Consider the following 24,791-nt stretch of genomic DNA (forward strand, 5'->3'; position numbering starts at 1 on the left):
TTTATGCACCTCACGATTAAAGTTCGATATTCGATATTTCATCCATTATTCGAAAGTTAATAACTATGACATGCTTTTGCAAAATAATGCTCTTTTCGCACCCTAATTCTCAAATCATTCAATTGAATACTAAGGTGCTCTTTAGACACATTTTGAATCGGTTATATACTCTTAAAACATGAAGAAACCAACGTTTTCAATGCTAAAAAAATTTCAACTGTTTGTTTATCCCCGCAAAAAAAACATTTAACAACAACTTAACGGCTAGCCATCTGATCCACCCATTAATAAGGATAATGTCCTTTCAAGGTGTCAAACACTCCAGACCGTTTGTTACAGAAACCCCCAAGAGTCTCGCGTGTGTGTGCGTGCGTGCGTGTGGTCTGCATTATAAGCGATAAATTCCCCCTCATTATAAACCCCTTTTGCCGCGTCTGCCGCGCAACCCTTCTAAACCTTTTCTGTGCAAACCACGAACACAACTTATCCCTTGTTTCGGTTTTCGTCATAAGACGCTGCTGTTAACACGCTACTACCTGGTCTCACCCTGTACCCCTCCTCCTGTGACCGCGACACGGCCTCGGGGTCTCGCTCGCTTAACGCGTGTAAGCCCCTTTCAAATGATTGTCTTCTGTCTCGCCGGTATCTAATCCGATATCTTACCAGCCGCGGCTAATCACAGATAATCCTCGTACACCACACACCATCACCAAGCACAGGGACACGGCGGCGGCGGCGGTTGCCGACGACAATCGTCGAAGCGAATCACCATTCCCCGAACACGAACCATCCACCGTGCCGTGACAAACATGGTGGCAAATAACATTCATTTCTCGGTGCCACAATTACCATAACTCTATAAGGTGACGACCTGAGATCGTTGTTGCAGCGCGATCACGGCAGCAAAAGAGGGCGGGTAGGGGGGGGGGGGGGGGGCACATCGTGATCTGCTGCTCTCGTCGAGGGGACCCCTTTACTTCTGCCAATGCACAAGAAGCTGTACATACCACCGTCGGTGAAAGGAGGGGGGAGGACAAGACATGACAACAAGGCGCATTGTTAAGCGGCGCACCAGAGCAGACGACAATCGGTCTCGGAGGCGCGTTTAGCATTCGTATAAGCCCCCCGCCGTTGCTCGCTGCTAACGAAAAAGGTTTCAAAGCGGAACATAATAAACGAAGAAATCGAAGCAGATGCCAAAGAGTGAGAGAAGGAAGGAAGAGAGAAAGAAGGAAAAAAAGAGAGAGGCCGATGTGGGGACAAAGAAGAATGCGAAAGACGACGACACTATAAATTGCATATCAATTATCCATCGGATCCGCGGTTTTACAAGCCATAGTGTTGCCCTCTCGCTCTCTCATGCTCTCTCTCATCTACTGGAAGAAAAGAGTGAGCCACAAACACAGCAAAGACGAGGCGGCAAACATGGCCGTCGGTTGTCATCGCTCCACCGTAGTAGCCTGGCTCTCTGCGTTGGCTGGCTGGCTGGCTTAACCCCCACACGGAACATGGCCAAAAGAGCGAGTGAGCGAGCATAAGACTGCCATCGCCGTGCCACGCCGCCGTGTAGCATGAAAGCGCGCCTACTTTGACATGTTCTCGCCGGTTCACCAATACACACACAGGTGTTTCTGCCACGACGCCACCAGCAAGGAACGACGAAGACGCGTGATGATGTCCGCGTCCCTGCAAAAGAGGACGAAAGGCGCGACGACGACGACGACGCCAAGAACAGATGACAAACCCGTGAAGGGGGGATGATGGTGGTTCATCTCAATTTGGAGCGAGAACCACCAACCATTACGACGGACTGCGCGACGTGTAAAGTGTTTATTTCCATAATCACAGCAGGCTAGCTGGCTTACTTGGTGATGGTGTCGTCGTCGTGCCTGGCGCATTACCCATTAACAAGGTTGCAGCAGAAGGACATGTATAGATGCTTGTTCACACAGGGAGGTCACGTTTTTCCCTGTACGCGCAAACACACACACATGGGTAGAGCATGTAAAATCAAGCTAAAACAGCGCGACAAAACACGAGACTACCAAAAACAAAAAAGGGAGAGTTCAGTTCATCGTCGTCGGTGGGATGCCTTCACAAAGCTCCAGCATATCCCCGATAGTTGGTAAGATGAGCTGGAAGAAAGGAGGCACGAGAAGAAGGAGGCCAAGCGACGGTGGCACAAGGATCGATCGGAGTTTGCGTCAGAACACAAAATGGCGTGAGTGAGAGAAAGAGAGCGCGTGAGCGTTTTAATCAGCTGAGAACTGGTGAGCTGAGCAGTTGTGAGAGAGATTAGCGAGGTGAAGTGAGATGAGACTTCATTTTCAAAAGGCCAGTCAGTGAAAAAGAGAGAGAAAGGCTGCTGCTGCGGTGGTCCGGTGGCCGGAACGCAGGAAAATATTGCCAAAAAGGTCTCGGAATACACCGCCATCGACGACGACCACGACGACGACACCGGACCACCGGACTCTACAGGCAGCGACTACCCCCAGTAGGGGGTCCTTTTGCCGTGCTCTCACCATCTCACTCGCTGGTTCTCCGGCGCTGTTTTCCTCTTCGTTGCTCCGTAAATGAACCCCGAAAACCCAATGGACCATTCGTCGCGTCGTATCATCTCGCTCTGCTCGCTCGCTGCTGGCTGGCTCCGGTTGACTGGCTTTGTTCTACCCGGTGGGGTGCGCGCGCGACCAACCAACCATTCACCATACCATCATCATCCACCGAGAGCGACCGTGACCTCCTGCCTCCCGTCGTCACGTCATCCTTCTCTCGTTCCTTGCGCAATGAAACCGGCCCATCGAGACGACGACGACGACGACGACGACGACGACGACGAACGAAGGCAGCACACCAACCGAGAGAGAGAGAGAGAGAGAGAGACTCATCCAAATCAAATTATGGATTAAATAACATATTAGCACGAACATAAAAGCGCGCTCCGCACCATTGGGAGTCTGTTCCCTTCTTGGGCCTGGCCCGTCTCTTCGCCTCACACACAGGGCCACACTGAAGCACTCTGGGCGTTCTCTCTCTCTTACTCTCTGACGAACGCTTTCGTGTGTTGCTTCTGTCTTTGTCTTTCCGATGCGTTCACAATGGAACATCGGAAGCGACAAGCAAGATAAGAAGATGCGGGAAGAGCGTACAGGAAACGTATGAACCGAAAGGAAAGAACAGCAAAAGGCCAAACGTAACCTCTTCCCCCTGCTAAGCATCGCACTGGTGTGGTGCGTTAAGAGAAAGAACAAAAGAAGCCACAATTCGTCGGTTCCTTTCGTTTCGTCGTTCCCCCCTTTTTTTCGGGGTGATAATTATGCCAACTGGCATCACGGTTAAACGGTCATCGGAGGCCACCGAAGCAGCAGCAGCAGCAGCAGCAGCAAAGGCATCAGAGAGAGAAGCGCATAAGATTCATCCAGACTATACAGCCAGACGCCTTCTATACAGCCAGTTTTTGGGGGCCGCAGCCATCATCGCCCCGAGAAGGATGATCGAATTAAAGGCACGACGAAAGAAAAAACTTGTACCTCAGCGCAACTCCAAAACACGCCAACGACGACAACAATGACCAACAAACCAACTAACCACACCATAAACCTTGCGCGTCGCGCCGTACGATGGATGAGCTGCTGCTGCTGCGCGCCCGCCCGCCCGCCTGGCCATAAAAATCGAATCCGATTTTCTCGTAAACAAAACTCCCTCGCTAAATCGCTTAATCTGCTTTATGGGGCCGCTCGCATGCTCGTAGGCGTACCGCTGTGGTGGGCGATTCCACCAGAGTCTTCCTCCGCCATACCATGAGTTGCCAGCAGATCAAATAATCAGCGTGTTACATGTCCGCCGCTGCTGCTGCTGCTGCTTTCGTGTCCGTGGGTTGACAGATTTGAGATTATTGTTGAGCCAACGGGGGGTAGTGCTCCTTTTTTATTAACCTATCCCTGATCTACTAACCATCCTCACGCACACGCATCATTTGCATTAAAAATTATTAGCTGTCCGGGCGGCGGATGTGGCCAAAGTTTAAAAATCAACGCATCGCCATTGTGTTCCACTTCAAGAGCGTCCGATAGCGATGACCAAGTGTGGGACTGTAAACTTGTGTTGATGTTTCCGTTCAGTAAGGCTTTAATGTTAATGCATGCATCGGTTAGCGGTAGAACGATGTTTACAGGTTGTAGAAATTTACTTCACAACAACTCGAATGGTGTTATTTAATAGGCATTTCGCGTATTCTATGGTCAAAATTTCGAAGAAAATAAACGTTGTTACTATTTGTCTATTTGCTCCATGCAAATGCAGTCCTCGAGTCGGTATTAAATCGCCATGCTGGTAGCATTATTTGTTCTAATTTCATTTGAACGAATAGCCGTTATGGCGCATAATGTACTCTATCAAACCATGCGGAAGATTTTTTTACCTGGCCTAAAACATTAATCAGTTGAACATCCAATCTATAGGAAGGTATAATACTGAATTGGTGTTCAAATTAAATAGGAGTATTAGTGTCAATGATAGCAAAACCTGAATGTATAACAGAAACACAACATGACCATGAAATGAGGCAAACAGAACTTGACTGATAAATAACTACAAAAATCAGACAAAAATGTCTTATACAAACAATTTGCCAGCGACCTCGATTACGCGTCGAGTTAAAGTACAATAAACAAGCAAATCGTAAGCAGCGGTTAAAATGGTCATAAAATTTATCAATTCAACCCCTATTGACGCAATCCACAAATTAAGCCCCCGGCTTAGAACCACCACAAGAGAGACTAATAAACATTAACCAGATATCGAAATTAAATTTCCGCCCTCCATTTTTACAATCATAGCTACGTAACGTCTTTTATCGGTTCTTCATCCCCATACCACGACGATTCGATCGGAAATCTATCCCCCCATACAACCTACAGCAAGAAACCGAGCACACCCTGAACATACAATTAAGCGATTAGGGCGTACACATACTCGCACAGCACACAGCGGCGCAACGATGGCGCCACGGTTGCCGGTTCCACATCCTTGCCGGAACAACGGAACACCGTTTTTCCGTCATCCTCGTCGTCGTCGTCGTCCGACGTACGGTGAGCCAAAGCCCGGATATGATGGCAGGCACACGGTTGTCAGGAAAAGTTAGGGAAATCCACCTTTTTAATACTCGCTCTGTGGCAGACCATTAAATGGACTGGCTGGCAGAGGTAGTATGGTCGGCCGTATATGTGTGTACCCAGAGAGAAGATGATCCCCTCCGTCGTTCGCTTTCGGTCGGAAGTTGGTTTGCCGTGATTGAGCCGAGCGGGGCGACCTCGTGCGGACTCCCCCCGCAATTTATTGCTCGCTCCTCGTTTGACGCTTCATTCCACTCCATCATCATTATGTCGCTCACGACGGGGGCTTTTCGTAGCAACTCCCCTAGGGAAGCATATTCTATCCAACAACGAAGAAGGCCGAATAGTTGTTGTTGCTAGGGCAAGCAACCGATTTCGATTAAATTACAAGAAAGGGCAGGAATAACGGGGGAGCAGCAGAAGGGACGACTTGAAGCGATAGAGAGGTAACGGCTGTTAAGATACAAACAAAGTAAATTAGGGGAAAGCGATTACTCATTCATTTATGAGCAATCACGTCATGCGCTCCACATTTCAACACAAAACCAAATATAAACATCATCGGCATTTTCCACTATTACCTATCAAAACCGTAATAATGGTGTTACTATATTAAGCAAAAATGGGTTATTTATCCAATATAGCATAATTGCAAACACTAAGTGTACTGCATTGCATTACAATTAATAGATTTACAAGCCATCAGAAGCAAGTGACAGGCGCTACACTTGCCCTTTTAAGTTCACGTTAATAATCAAGTAATCAAACATCATTATCACGATAATTTTAAATTCCTTTATGATTAATTACCTCGCTTCCCTTCACATTACACACACTGCCAGAGCACCACACTGCAAGCATCATATCTTTGTCATTGCTGCCGCTGGCTGAAAGGTTGCCGGAATGTAAAACAATATTCATTTGGCAGCATAAACCGCAAATTGGCGTTATTATAAGCCCCTCCTAGGGAGTTTACCTTCCAAGCTCCCGCTGGAAGTAAGTGCCATGGGTACTTGCACACACACAGGCGCGCTCTCTCTGGGTAGTAAAGGCCACGAAACGCCACGTCTTAAAATAGGCGCTGACCTCGCGGCCACCGTTGGGGGGATCGGGAATATTTCCGATGTCCCTCGTTACTGCGCTACTCCACCGCTGCTACTACTAATGACCACTTATCGCTTTAATGGCTTTATGGGGGGGCCGTGGTTCATGGGTGAACGACGTATGTTTCCGCATGCCGTGTGTCAATAATACAAATTGTCATAAAATCAAGCGAGATCCAAAATACCATTTTTCCTTTGACAATCGCAGCAATCCTCAAGATGGCGTTCGATCATAATTGGAAGAGAGCGAGTGAAAAAACTGAGGAAACTTTGACAAAATATTACAATCTACGCGGAGAGTACTTCAATTATGGTTCTACTGCTCCTACAGAGCTCAGCGATGCGATAAACATTCAATAAAAGCATCTCTCAAAGCTCCCCCGTTTGCCATTGATCGAAACCGAACCGGCAGCATATCATTAGTGTATCATATCGCATTCCCGAGGAAATCCCACTGATGGGTGATTACCTAATTTCCCTACAATCTCTGGCCAATCGTGTGTACGGGGGCGCTCTGTCTGCTTGAGGGGGTCAATTACCTTCCTCTCGCTCTCTCTTTCACGATTGATTGATCTAACGAGATCCTCGTTTCTCGTTTGGCGAGGGCCACCAGCAGCAGCCAATCATCATTGATCCAGTAAGAAGAAGACCACTTACCTCTCGAAAAGCCCTTGAGAGGCTGTTTCTTCACCTCCTGGCCTGGCCGATGATCGATGAACACTAAGTGCGCGCTCCACACACTACTCCAGATATTGTTAATGCTGCGCGTAATTTCAACTCCCTTTCGCCAATTTCGTCTTCGACCACTTGCGACTCACTCAACAAACACAGTGTGTTATTGTTTCACACTCACGACACCAGACACAAAAAAACCACGGCGACATCGACAGATGTTGTTTCTGCGACTATTTAACGCTATTACACACGTGCGACTGACCAGCGAGGTATCGATTTACGGCATGCAGGACTGGGGGGAAAAAACGGTATCCACAACGGTTTGGCGAAACACAATCCTTCGCACACGAGAAACACTGAAGCAGAGCACGCTTTGATGATTGGTATTTTGCATTCTCTCTTTTTTCTTCTTGTTGTACAAATAATGCACTCTTCCTTGTTTAACTGCTTTTCAAACGAACCACAAGCACACATACATCGGCTGCGTTGGCAGTATATTTGATCCTTATTCCTGTGCACTTCCGGTGGCTTGTTTTTTTTTTTGCTTTCCTTCCTCAGCAAACAACCGGGATTAATCGCTCACTTTTTCACATTTTCACACACACACGCACATATGCACGGAAACCGTTGTTTTTTGTGTTGCACTTTTCTTCAACAAACACTAATCAAACATTCATACATACACTTCCGATGCAAGGATAATGTGCAGGACATTTGAAGGAACCATCGAGTACAAACACACAAACACACTCACACACACGCGCGGCGCGATCGCTTTAGGCTCTCTCTATGGGGCGCTCTGCTGGACCACCATTCGCCTGCGCCTGCTGCTGTTGGGTGGAAGACGGATAGAAGAAAAGCGCATTTAATTAATCCTGCTTCCCCAGGTGCGATGCGATGCGCGAAAAATGCATTTTTTGCATTACGGTGATGCGTGGTTCACTAAAATGGAAAGCTGTTTTCAACACGTTGCACTGCCATGCTCTTCATGATCATCCTTGCTCATACCGCAGAACAAACGAAACATCTTCAACATCATAACGGGCTATGTGTCGTCGAAAAACTCATTAACGCTGTCCAGAACAAAACGTGTTTAAGCTGCCTCATAACATGCAACATAAGAAAAGACACTGCCCGTTACCCCGTTTCCATTAACCCGTTTCCAGTTTATGAAATGTTATCCATGGCACATTTGCAGCATTACATACTGCACTCTGTCATGCATTTCCATTAATCGATTGGATGTAGAGCGGGACCGTGCGATACGTGGAGGGAAAGGAGACTCGAGAATTTATGAAAAATGCGGAAAGGCCCCGTCAGTGCCAATATTGTTTAGTGCGTGTGTCGTGCAAGCTTGGTGGGGTGGGTAATCAATTGAAATTAATTTACGAGACAAACTGCGAACATGATTGTTTATGCTAATTTAATGATCGCCCGCCGCCTGCTCCCTCTGCACGTTCCGTTCATGCTCTTGCTCTAAGCACACACACATAGGCGTGCGGGAGCTTTGATCCCGTGTGGAGCCGTGTACGCATTTATCGGTTGCTTGTGTGTGCGTGCGCGCCAGCGAAATATTCGTCAGAGTGTGCGTTTTGTGTGCGAGGGCTTTGTGTCGATGACTCCCCCTCGCTTCCATCGTCTTCAGGTCTCTTCTCTTTTTGTGCTTCTGCCTCTCTCTCTCTCAAAAGCGTGATCCCGCGCTCCAAGATCCTTTCGCGCGCGCGATTCTTCGTCCGTTTTTTTTAAACAGATCCTTCCGATTCGCACAGAAAGGATGCACGAGATATGCAACTTGCAGAGTGTGCGTGTGTCCGCCGTTTGCTGAGAAGGTTGTTTGCTAACCGCGTACATCTCGCTGTTGCGCCGATGCACACACACACACACCGTGGGATGTTTTTATACGTGTGTTTGTGTGACTGCGCTGCTAAATCGTCCTGAAAAGTGACGCTCGCTTTGCAACAACCACCCCACACACACACATACACACACACATAAAATCGAAAGGACGACGGAGTAGCGGCTAGTAATCCGAGATGCGAGCCGCTTTTTTGCAAATGATCCAAAGGTAATTTATGCTGAGCATTCCAGACAAATGCCTTTTCCGTTGGATGGTTACCGGGTTACGACCGCCGCCGAGCCTTAACTTTAATTCATGCGTTTTTCTTCATTCTCCACCAACACACACTCCAATGCGGGTGCGTGTGTGTTCGTGTTCACAACAAAATATGCCATTTTGCGCCGTCTGCGCCAATCATGACTGTCGGTGGCGGGTAAGCATAATTCGTCCTGCCTGGCGTCGTCTTCCACCGAGGAGCACATTTCCGAATCCTTCCGGCGAAACAGACGCACGAACACACACACGCACACGCATATAGTCAAACACCGCAGGACAATGCACGTGTGCGGCTGGGATGTGTGTTGTGCGACCGCAAAAACAGCGGCCAACAATAATGGAGTCGTCGTAAGGTTCCCCTTTCACGCCTGCTTTTCGCTTCATCAATCAATTCACAACCACTCCGACAAGCATTCCGGAAACTCGATTCAATTTTATCATTTTACGCACAACTGAACCTGTGCTCAACGGAGCAACCAGAGACTTTTTCTCTCGTCGGTTTCTTGGCAAACTATTAACACCGTTTTTTTCTTCTTAAAAAACAATCGAAAGGGGAGGAAAGACAAACAAAAAGATGCAGTTGTCTTCTCTTTGCACGCACACACCGCATTCTGTCACGTCGAAACCGGAGCCAAAGCATACATCAATAAAACAAAAATGACCAAAAAGAAGGGCACACACCGTGGGGGGATTTATCGAGTGATAAATCCGAAAATTGTACCTCATCTTGCAAACACAGAAAAATAAAATAGCCACGCATACGCACACGACGCGCATTTCGGAGAGGGCAGCACGACCCGCGTCGGTTCATAAAATCTGGCGGATGGACGGATGATGGACAAAGATTGTCTTCTTCCTTCCGTTTTGCGCCGCTGTACGTCACCCCAGGAGGAGGGGTGCGGGTGCGGAGGGAATCATCGGATCGATGTCATCGGCTGGGTGACGATGACGATGATGATGATGATGATGGCTGCGATGACGGTGCAGCAGTGTGGTAGTGTGGTCGCGATGCTTGTCGCGCATGTATGTGTGCCTGTGGTCGGTGGCGGCGGTCATGGCGTTTGTTCTTCTTCTTCTCTTCTTCTTTTATGATTCCCCACACTTCGCTTCGGCGAAGGGAGTGGGCACGCACTACAAATGATTAATTCTCACATCATCCCGCCTTGCAACACACACACGCATGCACTCAAAAATCACAAACTTTCTAGCGACAGAGCCACCTCAGAAGGACGACGATGACGACGGAGTAGCGTCGTGTGTTGACATACACACGAAACGGGTTGACGACGGCGGAAACAAGCTTTGGTCATGCACCAGCCCCTCTCGCCACCCCCCGCCAGCTCCCACGAATCTCTTCTCTGCGGGGAGAGAATACGCATCTTCAGCGTCCGCTCGCTGCAGCATACAAATGCACACACACCTACACACACACACGCTTTTTTACGGAAACTTCTGCTTCTGGCTGGCTGGCACTTCCGGCGGTACTAGCCACCGCGCTTCGCATCATCCGTTGACCGCTTTGACACCGTTGAGACCGTTTTAATTTCACCACGGGACCGCCGGTTAACCCGCCGCGCTTGATGATGGTGTACCCTCTTCTTCCTCTTCTTAACCGCCGCTAACACTCTTTTCACCGTGGGCCCTCGCGCTCGCGGAGCGGAGTTTTCTCGTTCTGCAGTCACGCACGCACGCACGAACGGTGAAATTGAAGGGCACACGTGGGGGGATAATTCACTCACTCGCTGCTGCTGCTGCTCCACCGCTTCACGCAACGCTGCCTGCGACCACGAATCCGCAAAAGTTGGCCATTTTGAAAACGGATCGACGTCCTCCGAGAGACCACGGCTTCTGGCTGCGGATCTGCTTCTAGCGCTAGCTGCAACGACACCACACGCACACAAACGCCGGCGGCATGCGAAGAGCGAGACGGAAGAACCAACCGACACGAGTGCGAAGAAGATGGCGTCATGCGTGTTTCACAAACTCATGCGCATCGCGGTGTGCGATTGTGTGCGTACGTTCGTTGTAACCAAAAATCTTGAATTAAAGGAATATCTCAACGTTAACTTTGCTTCCCTTTATTAGCAGTTCAATATTTTGCGAATCATTTAAAGCGCGCGGCAAGGAGAAAGAACAAATCATTCCCATTTCAATCCAGTACATTTCCCCTTTTTCGGTTCGGCAGAGTACCAAGCGTGTAGCTACACAAGCGGGGCTTCACACACACATCGATCAAATTTATTTGCTATCTCTCTCTCGCTGCTACGAAAAATAGATCGACCGTCTTTTTCTTCCTTTCCGCGGCGCCTTTTCTGTTTATACCCCCTGAGTTAAGGAGTTCAGACGTTCTTTCTCGCTCGCACACCACGTGTTAGAGCGAGAGGGGAGTGAGTGCTCGAAGTCGAGGTGCGTGAGATATACGAATCGAGCAGTAATTTAACCAAAAAATCCCACCGTGCCTTAATTTATTTTAATTTTGACCATTATTTCGAGCTGCTCCATTATTTCGAGCTCGAGGAGCCGCGGAATTTTCGACTCCTGGAAAATCTGGGAAGCAGTTTTCGAAGGTGCTCGAAAGTTTTAACGCGCAATTAAAACGGTTGTTGCACGGAAATTCGTTTTTTATTCTCCGGCACTTCCGATTTTTTCTCATTTTTTGCGGCATAAGTGAATGCAAATTGCAACAAAAAAGCAATAACAACGAGACGGTGCATTATCGGGAAGGCCTCTTCCGGAAAAAGGAGCTCCTACGACCTAGTACTGGAGTTTAGCGACAACACGTGGTCGCCGGTGCATCGAGTGGTGCTTTCCGCCTGCAGAGAATACTTCAGCCGACTTCAGAGCGTTCGTACAATGCTCCACAATTTTCTGATCATGCCCCAGGACCTGCAGTAATGCACCTGAAGTTGAAGCAAAAGCAGTTTGTTCCGAGCGGCCGAATCTACGGCCAGGGAAACACGGAAGCATCCGCAAGGTGGCCCACCGCTGGATCCGGTGGATCACCTCCCTATCTAGAACAAAATCAACAATTCTTAGACCCACATCATTCCGATCGCCCGATCCTGCCCTACGCTGATGATATAGATATAATTTGCCTTAGACTCTCCAGTGTAACGCAAGCCTTCATACGGATAGAGCAAGCGGCAAGAAACCTTTGAATGGAGGTCAACGAAGCAAATTTATTAAGCTATTTAACCTAATATGCTTGCTGGTGGCGTACTGATCGGTGACAAAACGATCGAAGTCGTCGAGAACTTCACCGACTTAGGGTCCAGAGTTAGCACTGACAATGATACAACACAAGAGATTCGCACTAGGATGCTAGCAGCCAACCGGTCATACTTTAGCCTTCGGAAACTAATCCACTCGAGAAATCAGCCGAGAAGGACGAAGCTGGGACTGTATACGACGTATATAGTACCGGTGCTCACATACGCCTCTGAGACTTGGATACTATCCGGAATGGACGAAGCCCTCTTATCCGCGTTCAAGAGGAGAGCTCTCAGAAGGATATTTGGCCCCATGTGTGGGAAGGGACGCAGCGCATGAGACTCGCCCGGCTTCGGTGGGCTGGGCATGAGAATGGCAGACGACGACCCAGCCCGTAAAGACTTCTTAGGCCTCCCGGATGGTTCTTAGGCCTCCCGGTAATGGATAACATCGGGAATAAATATGTTCCACTGACCGCAGCAGTTTATACTTCGTTCGTTCGGAATAAACGATTTAGTGAATGACGGTTCGTTTTTCTTTTCGTTCTTTTATTTGTTCATGTTTTTAGTTTACCATTCAACCTAATAATAATAATAATAATAATAATAATAATAATATAATATTAATCATAATAATAATGATAATTACAAAGGTAGTAAGAACAGTAAAGATAATTAATCGTTTAATGGACAATGACGCAAAATAGACATATGCAAGTGATAAAAATGTATGCGCTTGTGTTTGAGTCTGTGTGTATGTAGGCGACTATGGTGATTTCAATTGAATTCCAAATTGGCAATGCCCCCCACACCGCATCATGTATGTCCATTCCGCATTCACACAATGTTTTCTACATTGGCATAATGCAACATCCCAATGTGAATGTGGAAATGTCGTCCACTTTTCCAGTAATCCTATCCTTGCAATGCGCGGCCGTATGTGTTGATCAGAGAAAATTGTCAGAAACCCCATCCAACAAGTTTGTCCGAATACGAAATCAAACGAGATCAAACAAAAGCAACAGCGAACGATGAAACATCTGCGTTTGTCGATCGTTCCGCCTGCGATGGTCCGCCACTCTAGCAGAACAAATTTCAGATGAAACAACCAGATGTGTTTTCGACAAAAACCCAACCACAAAGAACAAAATAACGGGCTACCGTTGGCCAGAGAATAGTTTGGAAAATAATAGCTATTCATCGCCGTTTCGTCTGCCTCTCTGCGCCTCGGTGTGCTGTGTGGTAGGCTTATTGTAGTATGTAGTAATGGGTTTATTTGATTTTCCGTTCCTTTCTTCTTGATTAGTGAGTATGCGATTCCTTGCATCTGAATTCGTCACAGCATAATGGGGCTATATGTATAGGTATGCATATAAATAGTATCATGCACTTTTTGTTTCTTAATGCTGTCGTCTGCTGTCCGGTCCGACGTGGATTGTGTGGCTATCGAGGGTGGTGGTTTTCGTTCTGTTTCTCGGTATGCGCGCAGGAGTATGATGCATGACGCAAGATAACTCTTTCCATTCTTTCTTTCTTTCCACGCTTACCACACTATAAATATAAACCTATGTAAACTGTTTGTCAGCATTTTTCTTTTGTTACCTTCCGCTTAAACAGCATAAACATCTACGCGTTTCACTAGCAGCATCCAGTTCGCCATTCGCTATTGCTCATGCCTGGGTTCGTTGCTACAATCGCGCTGCTTTCGATTACTTCTACCTATAATTATTGTTCGGTTTTCAGTTGATTTTTTTTATAACCTGCGCATTAGTGTTTGTGGACATTTCCCTCCAGCTAGCACACGGTTTCACCCTCAAGAGTCCTATTGCCTCCTTCTTCACGCCGTTGTCACTCGCTAGACTCTCTTGGTTCGAATGGGAGCCATTTTTACAAACAAACAAACATCATCGCCGATGATAGCTAACAAAACTAGAAAACACAGAACATTCTCATAACTAGCTACCTTTCTTCTCTATCTTTCTCTTGCTCTCTCTCTCTCTCTCTCTCTCTCTCTCTCTCTCTCTCTTTCTTTCTTTTTCTCTGTAACTTTAATTTTCATTTTGCCTGTTCCACTAATACGAACATATGATCTATAGGATCGTTCGAAGGAGATAGCTTGTTTACTTTTTACCACTCTCCAGATTGCCTAAAACAATTGTAAAAGCTCTGTGTTACATCATACCGGTCGTAGCATAAAGGGCAGGAGGAAAACTTTCGACACAAAGCGTGTCACTAACTAATAGCGCGTGTGCGATCGTTCAACAATTCTCGGAATCTGCAACGAATCATCACACCCGATAAAATGCCTCTAGTAGTAGTAGAATTGAACCACCCCACAATCGCACATTCATAGTTAATTCCCGATAAGGATTATCCCACATCATGGCGGTGGGTATAGAGAAAACAGAAAAAATAGACAAACTAATTCAACTTAAAAAAGAACTCCACCCTCAAGGTAAAGGTATTCTGGATCGTCCAACCCCTTCCAACGGCTGTACAACATGGGCGCAATTTTTTTTAACCGTCCAATTAGTAAAAAAAATGTTTATGACAATTTTGGTGAATTTTGGTTGAAACGACTAAACATGGCCAAAATAAAAACAAACAGTGAATGCTGCTGCTATATACTGTCCATCTGTATGGACGACGAAATGCGAAACATAAGACACACACACACACACATATACTTAATCTTGGACGTGCTGCTCACTACAGCTAACGGGGGGTGGTTCCACGCGTGTCCCTGTGCAGTTGAAATCTTTAACCTTCCTTCTCTTTAAATCTTTTAGCCTAGCCTTTCCACTTTCGAATGCCATAAGGTCATAACGCCCACACACCTGTAATCATGCAAAGATGTCCCTGCCCGGCAAGCGTGTCATCATTATCTGCTCAGCTTGCTGATCACCCGGATGAGGGCACCGTTCTCGTCCTTAAGGCGTTGGTTTTCCGTTTTAAGGGCTTCCAATTGCTGGATGTTGCGGAAGAATTCGAAAGGAAAAAATATATAATAAAAGGAAATATTAGTGAAAATAGTTCTTGTCTGCGCTGCGGTGCTGGAAAGAGGTTAATAACAAATAACAAGCAATATGTTAGGAGCGAAGAAAGTAGAAAAGACAACGAGAAACCTTTATTAAACTTGTTCCAGAAGCGAATAAACAGTTAAGTTACTATACTTTTACACAACAAACAGCTATAGATAGAAACAGGAAAAAATGCCTGCGACGGATCTGTTAGTATCCAAATACAGATATATACAAAATCGGGCACTTCAGGCAGTGCTTTTGTAACAAATAATTTTGAGGAATAATTAACCAATAAACATTTACGCCGTTATACATGTCTTTATCAGAAACAAATACAATTCAAGGAGAAATATTAAGCATTTGTGGGCACAACATACCAGGTGTAGTGTAAGAGTCTGTTGTGTATGTTCGTGTATAGGAAAGCCAGGGAAAAGTCACCTTTGGATGTGGTTTATGTAGAGATTGAGAAAGGAAACAGATCCGAATCGAAACGTATCATATCGACCATTGGGATAACAGCAACAGCAACAGTAACAACGGAAAACAACAACACTATACACAGCAACACAATAACGAACGCCTTAGTGGGAGAGGGTTTAGCAAAGAGATATCATAACCAACTAGCGAAAAGGTGTAGTAATGATACGAACCGATCATTTGTATTCCAATAATGTAGAAAGGTTTCAAGGTAGAATAATTTTGAAGCAAAATAAAGAAACACGTTTTGAAAGCAGACGAAAACCTTTCAAAACGTACGTATACGCTTAACCTTTGATTAACACTCGATGACAACAACGTGAACGAATGGTAAGTAGTGTGAAAATGATGCATTACGTGCATGACAAGACGAAAAAAAATTAAAACGTATAAAACTCGTGGAGCAAGTGTCTTGGTTAGATATTAATAGATCAAATGCATAAAATAACGACAATTAGCTGAGCATTCAGTATATCCTGTTGTGTGTAAAGAACAGAACAAAACGAAACACAAAAATAGATTATCAGAACTGAAAACGAAGTGGTGCCAAAACCAGAGGAAGAGTGTTTTTTGTGCTTCAACTTTTTCAGAAGGTGTAAGAGAAAGTACAATCAGTGAAAAGAGTTTTCGATAAGTGCAAAACAGGAAAACGGTTAACAAAATGGCGAGCAGAATCCTTCATCACACACACGCGCACGCGCACACACACACACGCGAACAGAAACAGATGTAAAACACTAGTGTGATAGAGGAAAGGAGAGGGAGAGAAAGATATTAAGAGAGGCACAGAAAGTCAGAGAGATAGAACCTTGGATCGTACCGAAATCGGTTCACATCGCTTGCCGTCAAGAGTGTCGGAGTTGGATAGGATAGATTGCGCTTCAGAAGGCACTTGGTTGTTGCGAAGGTGGTGGTGGTGGTGGTAGTAGTTGTGATGATGATGGATAGTTGTTTGGTAGTGACGATGAACGTTGACCGCGGTGGTGGTGGTTGTTGTTGAAGGTACAAACTGCCATCTGTACGTATTATTCCGACGCCACAATTCCGATTCCTACTAGCTGATTCAATCAAATATCCGACGAAGTAACCGAGATGCCAAGTGCAAAAATCAAACATGCCCTAGCGTACCAACCGATGCCACTCAAACAATTTTCAAAAACCATAAAAAACAAAATTGTTCAAACATTTCCTTTCGTCTATTTGCTTCTAGCCACAATAGAGATAGAGATAGAGAGAGAGGGGGAAAAGAAAGAAAGACGAGGCGAGAGCGAATATGTAGTTGTATATACAACAACTCAATTCACAATTTATCTCTGCTTCGAATATATGCTCGTTCGATCGATCGAACGATGTGAGTGATGTAACACGTGCAATGAAAGTCGCACCTTTTCTATCGATCTCGCGATCGCCATTCTACCGGATCATTCGGATAGTGTACTATAATTGAAAGCTCGGCTTCCGTATCTCGCCGATGTGTATGATTGGCCACGCATACATTTGGCACATATGTTGCTCTCACTCGGCCTACCATTAGCCCCTCTAACAACGCTCGGGAACGGCCGGCTGGTACGGGAACTACGAGAATGGTAGGCTTTCAACATAACACTAGCCGCCACTATTGCTTATTAGTTTGCATTTGATTCTGCGCCGATGTGGTAAGCTTTGATACGACACGCGTTAGGGCTCGATTCTCGGCACGCAGACGTTCGTTTTCGGTTTTATACTTTTGCATCAACTGATAAACCGCGAACAAATCAAGATTCCCGCAACGATTGTAGAGCGAAAAAACCAAATTCGAGAGGAACAGAATCACAGGTAGGGAGTGTTAAAAACCGTCCAAAAGAGAAAGAGAGAGAGAGGGAGAGAGAAAAAGAGAAGAAAAAGATATAAACAGATTTTAGCCACAACTTGTCCACAATTATTCGGTTACAGATGCCTGAAAAATGGGAATTTAATATGAATGACACGAAATATGGGGCTGGATAATTTCCCCAGAAAACCTTTTAGAAAGTGGTACAGACGAATTGCAAGATAGACACGAGACAATTGATGAATATTGGTGGATGATAACAAAACACAGCAAAAGAAACAAAAAAGAAAACGAATCGACAAAACAAAAGTGATCAATGTGGAGTGAGATATCAATAGGTGATAGGGTTGAGGAACGCACAGTGGAACGAAACACGATAACTGGATGTATTGTGTACAGATGACGACTGTTGTGTAAGGTACGTGGTACGAATGTGTAAGTGTGTGTTACGCATCTAATTACGATGCAGATGTTGGTATGTTTAGTGCATAGAGTAAAAACAGGATCCTCCAAAACGATTGCCATGGAAAGATCGTGTCCCAACGACATCCCAACATTTGTTTCTGATCCCAACAGGGAATACTTCGCTAAATTTGGTTTACTAGAGAGTAGAGTAGATCGATTTGTTATGACAATATGGTTAATCAATTGATCTAATGTACAACTAAACAGAATGATTCGCTGTTTGACATAGCGGTATACATCAAATACACAACGGAGCGTTCCATTGAATGTCAGCGTTCTGGTGAGAAACCATTCAACAATTGTTAACACTCCCTAGGATTTTTTGTGTAAGAATGATATTAACGAAAGAATCTCTTTCAAATCTAGAAGCAGAATCATGTAACTCTTGTTTTTAAACGAAACTCTTCTCTTTACTAAGCGGACAGAATAAAGCCAAACATGTTTGTTAGGCTCGCCTCTGGAGTGGATTAACTACGGATAGTGATTGTTATTAAAGTGGGCATGTGTTGTTGTTTGCTGTTTTTGTTACTGTTGTTTTGCTGTTATGTTAGCGTGAGTGAAGAAAGGGAATGATCATAACATAACAAAATAGTCGAAAGGGTAAGAAGAGAATGTTCTCATCTGTCACTTCTAATCTAAACGCTATGATCACTCAGAAAATGAATATTGTGCGCGCTTGCGTTAGTAAGTGAACATTGGTGACAGCCATGAACATAGGAAATTGAAAAGAAAATAACAAAACGTGAGCAAAATGTAGAAACTTGTCGCGGAAGATGATAATGCTGGTTCAAATAGATAAAACAATAAAAAGAAGAAAACAGAGGATATGAAGCAACTCAAGAAGAATCAAATGGGCGGTAAAACACGATAACAAACGTAAGGATTTGGAATGAAAAAAAACAGAATAGAAATAACACAACAGAAACTGGTTCCTGTCCCACAAACCGTAGCCACGAAAATTGTTTTGGGAGGAACAAAGTTGAACAGAAAGAAGAAAAGAGAGAGAAAATAAAACTGGAAAGTATAACACGGGTAACAGATTGAAGGGAGTTTGGGTTGGCTTTGAGTTTGGTTAGATGAAACAAAAAACAAAACAAAGAAGAAGAGCGGAAACATAAAGTGAAACCCCGCTCACGGTTCCTGCTGTAACGCCGTAGCGTGTCACGACACATTACCTTCAGTTCCTCTTCCATTTCTGACATTTTTCGCTCCATGGCGCGCCGTTCGCGCTTCTCCAGCTCCGATAAGGAGTTGTTTTTGGTGGTCTAAAAAGAAAAACAATAGCACGGATGTAAGCATACAAGTACCAGTCTTCAGTATTTGGCTTCAGTACGTACCGCTGTAGTGAATCGATCTAGGGCTGCCTTTAGCGTTACCACCTCTTCATCCTTTTTCCGAAGGGATGCCTTAAGCTTTTCCTTTTCGGCCCTATAGAATTAAATGAAACAAGTGGTTCGATTAGCGGTGGGCAGCATTAAAGTCATATGTGTTTTTGTACTTACTTTTCCTGTTCGTAGAGAGCTTTATAGTCGATGAAATCGCCACCATTTTCCCGCGATCCTTCCTGCTGACTGGCGGTATCCAGCTCCGATGCGGTCGAACCGACACGCGATCGGCCTCGTTCGGAGCCCGTCTTTAGGTGCGGATAGAAGAAAGGACATGTTTTTATTAGGTTGTTGAGAAAACGGCAAAAAAAACAGCACAAACGCAAACTCTTTCCGGGTACGTTAGAGAGAACACTATACAACATAAACCAAATAATGATCAATATGATTACTTCATATCCTTCGCTCTGGACGGATGTGGTGCTGTAGGACCGGGACAGTGAGCTGTTCGATGGGTAGCTGCTGTTAGTTAGCGCAGCATTGCTGGCGGCCTGCGATGCACGGGTTCGGCTACGGCTGCGTCGCTCGTGGTCACGCAGAGACTGGCTGCGTCCGACACCGGTCGTCACGGAGCTGTGTCCACCACCGACCACATACGACGATGCCGAAGTAGGTGTGTAGCTGCTGCTGTTGAGGCTCGTGTTCGATACCGAGAGACCATTGCTGGACAGATGGTGATGGCGCTTTAAACCACCGAAGCTTAAGCTCGCAGTCGTAATACCATTGTCGTAGCTCGTCGTGTACGGGCTGGTATAGCGATCCTTGTACAGGGCCGAGGTGGCTGAGCTACTCCCACCATAACGATCTTTATCCTTGTACGGCGATTTATAACCAACGCTACTGGTACTACCACCGTACGAATCGCGGCGTGACGATAGGTTCGAGTAATCGAAGTAATGACCCCCGGAAGACCCATTGGAGCCACTCAACAGGGACGATCGTCCGGAGGGGCTACTTGCAGGGAGAACTGAGCTACTGCTATAAGGATTCGCGCTATAGCTACTGGTAGCTAGTGGGCTCGTCGTAGTGCTATAATTGCCTGCCCCTAGACCTGAACTAGCATACGATCGACCACCATACCCGGACGTACTGGTTCCATTGACGGTCGACGGTATTGTACGGGTTAGCGAGGAGGCACGCCGTGTAACGATCGGTTGCACAGTTCGGGATCTCGAACGGAAGGACATGTTTCTAAGCTTTCGGCTTCAACCCAACGAGATGCTAGATATCCATAAATCAAATGCAAAGATAATAGAACGATAGAAAGAACAATTAAGAAACGATTTGAATACGTAATAATCTTTGCAGCTCTATCGTACAGTGCCCCCATAGCAAGTGCGATTGCGTCACAAGCGTTTGCGTAACATGATGGGACCAGCGACGGGACCTGCGACGGGTTTATGTTGGCATTTTCGTACTGTTGGTTCATGCCTTGATTCTTTTGAATTATTTTGAATTCATTCGGTATCTCTCTGAGCGAAAGCATAATAAACATACTCTTCCCGGCTAACATCAGACCAGGAGCGAAAGGAAACTCGAAATATTCAAAACAAACCAGCTTCATGCGTTTGAAGCAGTATGGTTCCTGTCACAACACGGTAGCTACCAAAATTAGCAACGTAAGGGCTAAATAAGTGATAATTCGGACACCAAAGACGATGCAAGTAAGGCATTGGTTATCCAGATAGGGTTATTGGTTCATATCGTAGCCTCACCGAAATTAGCTAATTAAGATTCGATCTTGCATGATTGAATTGAGGATCTATACACCAAAAACAAATAAAACTGAAACAATAATTTTTAAATCATTACACAACCAAAGGTATTACTCCTGTTTTGTCAAAACTAAACTATAATGTGCTTTTGTTAATTATGTTAAAGTCATACTCGTTTTAAAACCTAAACTAAACCTAAAATATGATTTCTATGTTGGGATTCCATTATCTTCAACCATTAGTGTCAAGAATCTTTACCTCGCAAAATATATGATTGTTTCTACTCGTCAAGTTCTCAACAATTAGGTTTATCGGAACTATAGTTCAGATAGATATATCCCTTCCCATTAAAAAAAAAACCATATTGCAACCTAAAAATACAAAGCATGACAATGCATTTCGATTGCAAATTCCCGAAATAGGGAATTTATTGCTCAACACATTGTATCTGTGAGCAACCACCGGCAATAGAGGATGCTCATACGCCAGCGCCAGTTTCCGGAATCGAAGAGCAATTGCCACAGTCCCAACCATCCCACGAGTTCACCGATGAAGCCTAGAGCACACCTTGCTACACCGCACACCACAACGATCTGATCCGGGAAACAGTTTAAAATTAGCGGTCACCACCACCGTATGCAAACGGTGGAGATAGCATTAGTGTCGGATCGGTCCTGTGTGTTTTCGTTTTATCTCTTTTCCATCCAAAATGGGTTCGAAATGGTGTTTGCGCTGGTTGGTGGCCGACGGCGTAGCCGACGGCGTAGCCGACAGCTCGGGTCCCGAAACACTAGCTGCCACGTGCTGGCGTCATTCCGGGAAGCCGTGATCGCTGAGCGGCGCTCGACGCGCTGTGCTATATTTAGTGAGCGCAAGAACCTAGCGCTCCAACACACCAACCTGCCTGCATCCCACACGAGCTGCGATCCTTTCCATCCCGATCAACGACAAAACGCTGACGACAAAAGCGTCATACTACTACGATTACTACTACTACTCCGGAGAAGGTCGCCAACGTAACTGACAGCATGGTCTGCTCGCTAGCCAGTCCGGCGATGGTCGTAGGAGGAGTAAAAGTGAAAATGGAAACAGAAACGGTCGACAACGACCGACGGAAAACGGATGGTTTGATGAAGTCGAGAATGCAGAATGTTTTGGTTGGCACGGTTCCCCGTGCGCGTCAAACACTCGCGATCGCGAGTGATGTTAAAAATGCATTACAAAGTAGGGCACAGCAGCCCCGATGCAGTTTGATGTGCTTCCGATTCCGGTCTGCATCGGACCGTAACATATCGAATTACAGCTCGTGATCGTGTAGGGGACGTAGGGGATCGTAAATCGCATCGAACTACTAAATGTCCGTTGGCTTTTAGCTCGGAATTCCGAACTCAACTAATCAACTAGCTGCTTCCCGCCGAGGAACAAGATCATTAAAATTACAGCAAGTTTTAGTTTAAGACGCTGGTCGTTTCCCTTAATCCGTGCGCCAGCGCTGGCAATGACCAATACGGCTGAGGTCATCGCTGGATGGTATCCGAGTATCGCCAGCTGACATGGATGCTTGCCGAAGAAGATCACATGTGACGCCATAACGCTGCTCCGAGACCAACACCACGCGTTACCTACAAACCAAAATAAGTCCATGAATCACACACAAAGCGAGATGGTACGGTACGTCTGAAGCATTGTCTCGAGCCACCAACCAAGTGTGTCCGTCATCCTCAGATCACAGAGCTCATGTTACACGAACTGTGTAGTTGCTGATGGCAAATAAAAATACAGGTAATACAGACACCGTTACTATAAGACATACGCAATAGACAATCCATGAACAGATATTGTGGGAAATCCTGCAGTTTCTTGATCACTGTTAGGAAAACACATGTGGACTCCGAACAGAGTTTTGGAACGAACGTTGTGTTCTATTTCGTTCGTATCTTATTTACAGCGACACGTTTAAAGCGCAACAAATTGGCTAACGGCAAGGGGTGATTGATGGAACGGAAGCCACACTGCGACACCGCACAGGACGGACACGACAAATTAACTTTCCGTGGGGCTGATGGTGAAGGTGCGTTTGTAGTTTTTCCTTACTCCGAGCGTTTTCGTAGTTCAAGCGTTCTAAGCGCAAGCGTCAAACTAGTAGCGCGCCTGCAGGTCACTCTGTGTGTGTGAGTAGTATCGTGAAAAGAGAAAAATCGCCAAAAATCTAAGCCACGGCAATCCACTTGTTTGTAAACATCAAAATCGCCAGGCCTCATAAATCATCGGGTTGTGAGCGGTGCGGCGTCGTCATAATTGCTCCGCTTTCCAATCGCTGACAGACGCACGGAAACCACACGGTGCACGTGGTGTCGAAATTTGATTGGTAAATTGGTCACCAACACGATAAACGAAGCACTAACGCGCCTAGTCCTGTTTTTGTGTGTGTCGCAATGTGAGGAGGATACAGAAATTAAAAACTCCACCGATCGAATCCATTCGAAAATCGAATGGAACGTTTCATGATCATTTCAAAGATTGATCAACATTACACATACTGCTGCTACCGCGTCAATCTTCCCATTCCAATTTCAATTCATAAACATTCTGGATTTCAAAAATCTCATCGAAATAAGCGTACATAACAAAAAAAAAACGATTGATTTGTTAGCAATCAACCAATGGGAAAGGTAAATTGTGCCTTCCCAAACACCAAACGATCGGATTCTTTGAAGCCACCTATCTATTTTCGAAAATTGTTTATCTACCAGAACATCTGGCGATCGTATAGAGAAGCAAGAGATGATCCAGCATTTCGCGTTGCCTTCGTTCGTTCCGATCCAATATTTCCCACCATTAACCACAGCACCACGGCAGAAGGTAAGCGTCTGAACAGCAGAAACGCGCGTTCGCAACATTTCGCACGATCACATCACAGCTGCACACCTGCAAAACCCCGCGAGAAATCTCCAAATATGGCCAAAAAATGGCGAACCGGCGTTCCTATCGTAAAAAGCGGTTTCATCATTTTTGGGATGGAGAGATCGGAGCAGCAGCAGCAGCATGCATGGCTTCACCTCACTGCAGCGTGACCTTCAGTCTTGCCCCACCTCCACGATACGATGCACTTGGTGGCCCTACACCGGGCCATGCGATAAAAAGGTCACAAAACGACTTCTCCCCTCCACGCGCAGGTCGACGAGCTTGCGACGCAACCACCTTGCGACGGACGGCATGCACGCACGCACGGGCTACACACTCTTGCCGTCGCATCTCACTTGGCTTTGCGTAGATGAGTTGTTTGTTTCGGGGTGGGTGCACCAACCAGCAATCGGAACTAGCGTCTCGGGCCACGGGATCGAGTTTACGCTTCACGCGTAAAGTACGTTGACGGGCGACTGGCTAAATCGCGACTGACGCCAAACATCAACAACAACCGGCAGCAGCTGCTGCTACCACCGTGGCAGTAGTAGCGTACCAGTCGGGACGGGTGCGCTACAGAGAACCGGAGAACAAGCAAACATTTGCCGAAGAAATCTCGAGAGCGAGTGAACGAATCTCAGGGAAGACGATCGCTTCACCAGGGTTCACGCTAGTAGCTCAATATTTGAGCACAGAACAGAGCCGCGCGCACGTTCATTCGTTTGGTAGCACTTGCTTCGTTTTCTTTGGCAAACTGTGCCGCACTATGAGCCAACGCGATCGCGTGATCTTACAAGA

At 46.0% G+C, this 24,791-nt stretch overlaps 2 protein-coding genes across 21 annotated transcripts in view; both read right to left on the minus strand.

Moving 5' to 3' along the window:
* LOC125958324 (hornerin) overlaps positions 1-10,851 on the minus strand; it is a 96,215-nt gene extending 85,364 nt beyond the window's left edge. For 7 of the 8 annotated variants that reach the window (XM_049691599.1, XM_049691596.1, XM_049691595.1 and 4 more), the window contains exons 1-2: positions 10,745-10,834; positions 6,875-7,719 (exon numbers count right to left, since the gene is read on the minus strand). The gene's annotated coding sequence lies outside the window, so the exon portion shown is untranslated. Of the gene's footprint in view, positions 1-6,874; positions 7,723-10,744 lie in introns of all 8 variants that reach the window. The other variant, XM_049691594.1, reaches the window with a different exon arrangement.
* Positions 10,852-12,762: 1,911 nt separating this feature from the next.
* LOC125956033 (protein phosphatase 1 regulatory subunit 12A-like) overlaps positions 12,763-24,791 on the minus strand; it is a 67,619-nt gene continuing 55,590 nt past the window's right edge. For 11 of the 13 annotated variants that reach the window (XR_007469130.1, XR_007469138.1, XR_007469135.1 and 8 more), the window contains 5 exons: positions 19,492-19,622; positions 19,327-19,417; positions 19,165-19,254; positions 16,535-17,449; positions 12,763-15,182 (listed from right to left, as the gene is read on the minus strand). Coding sequence is in view for 2 of the 13 variants with exons in the window: in XM_049687488.1 (XP_049543445.1) it covers positions 17,330-17,449; positions 19,165-19,254; positions 19,327-19,417; positions 19,492-19,622 (432 nt within the window). In the remaining 11 variants the exon portion in view is untranslated. Of the gene's footprint in view, positions 15,183-15,253; positions 17,450-19,164; positions 19,255-19,326; positions 19,418-19,491; positions 19,623-24,791 lie in introns of those variants that run through there. The other 2 variants (XM_049687489.1, XM_049687488.1) reach the window with 2 other exon arrangements.

Source organism: Anopheles darlingi, chromosome 3 (genome assembly GCF_943734745.1).
Source record: "Anopheles darlingi chromosome 3, idAnoDarlMG_H_01, whole genome shotgun sequence".
In the NCBI taxonomy this organism is placed as follows: Eukaryota; Metazoa; Arthropoda; class Insecta; order Diptera; family Culicidae; genus Anopheles; species Anopheles darlingi.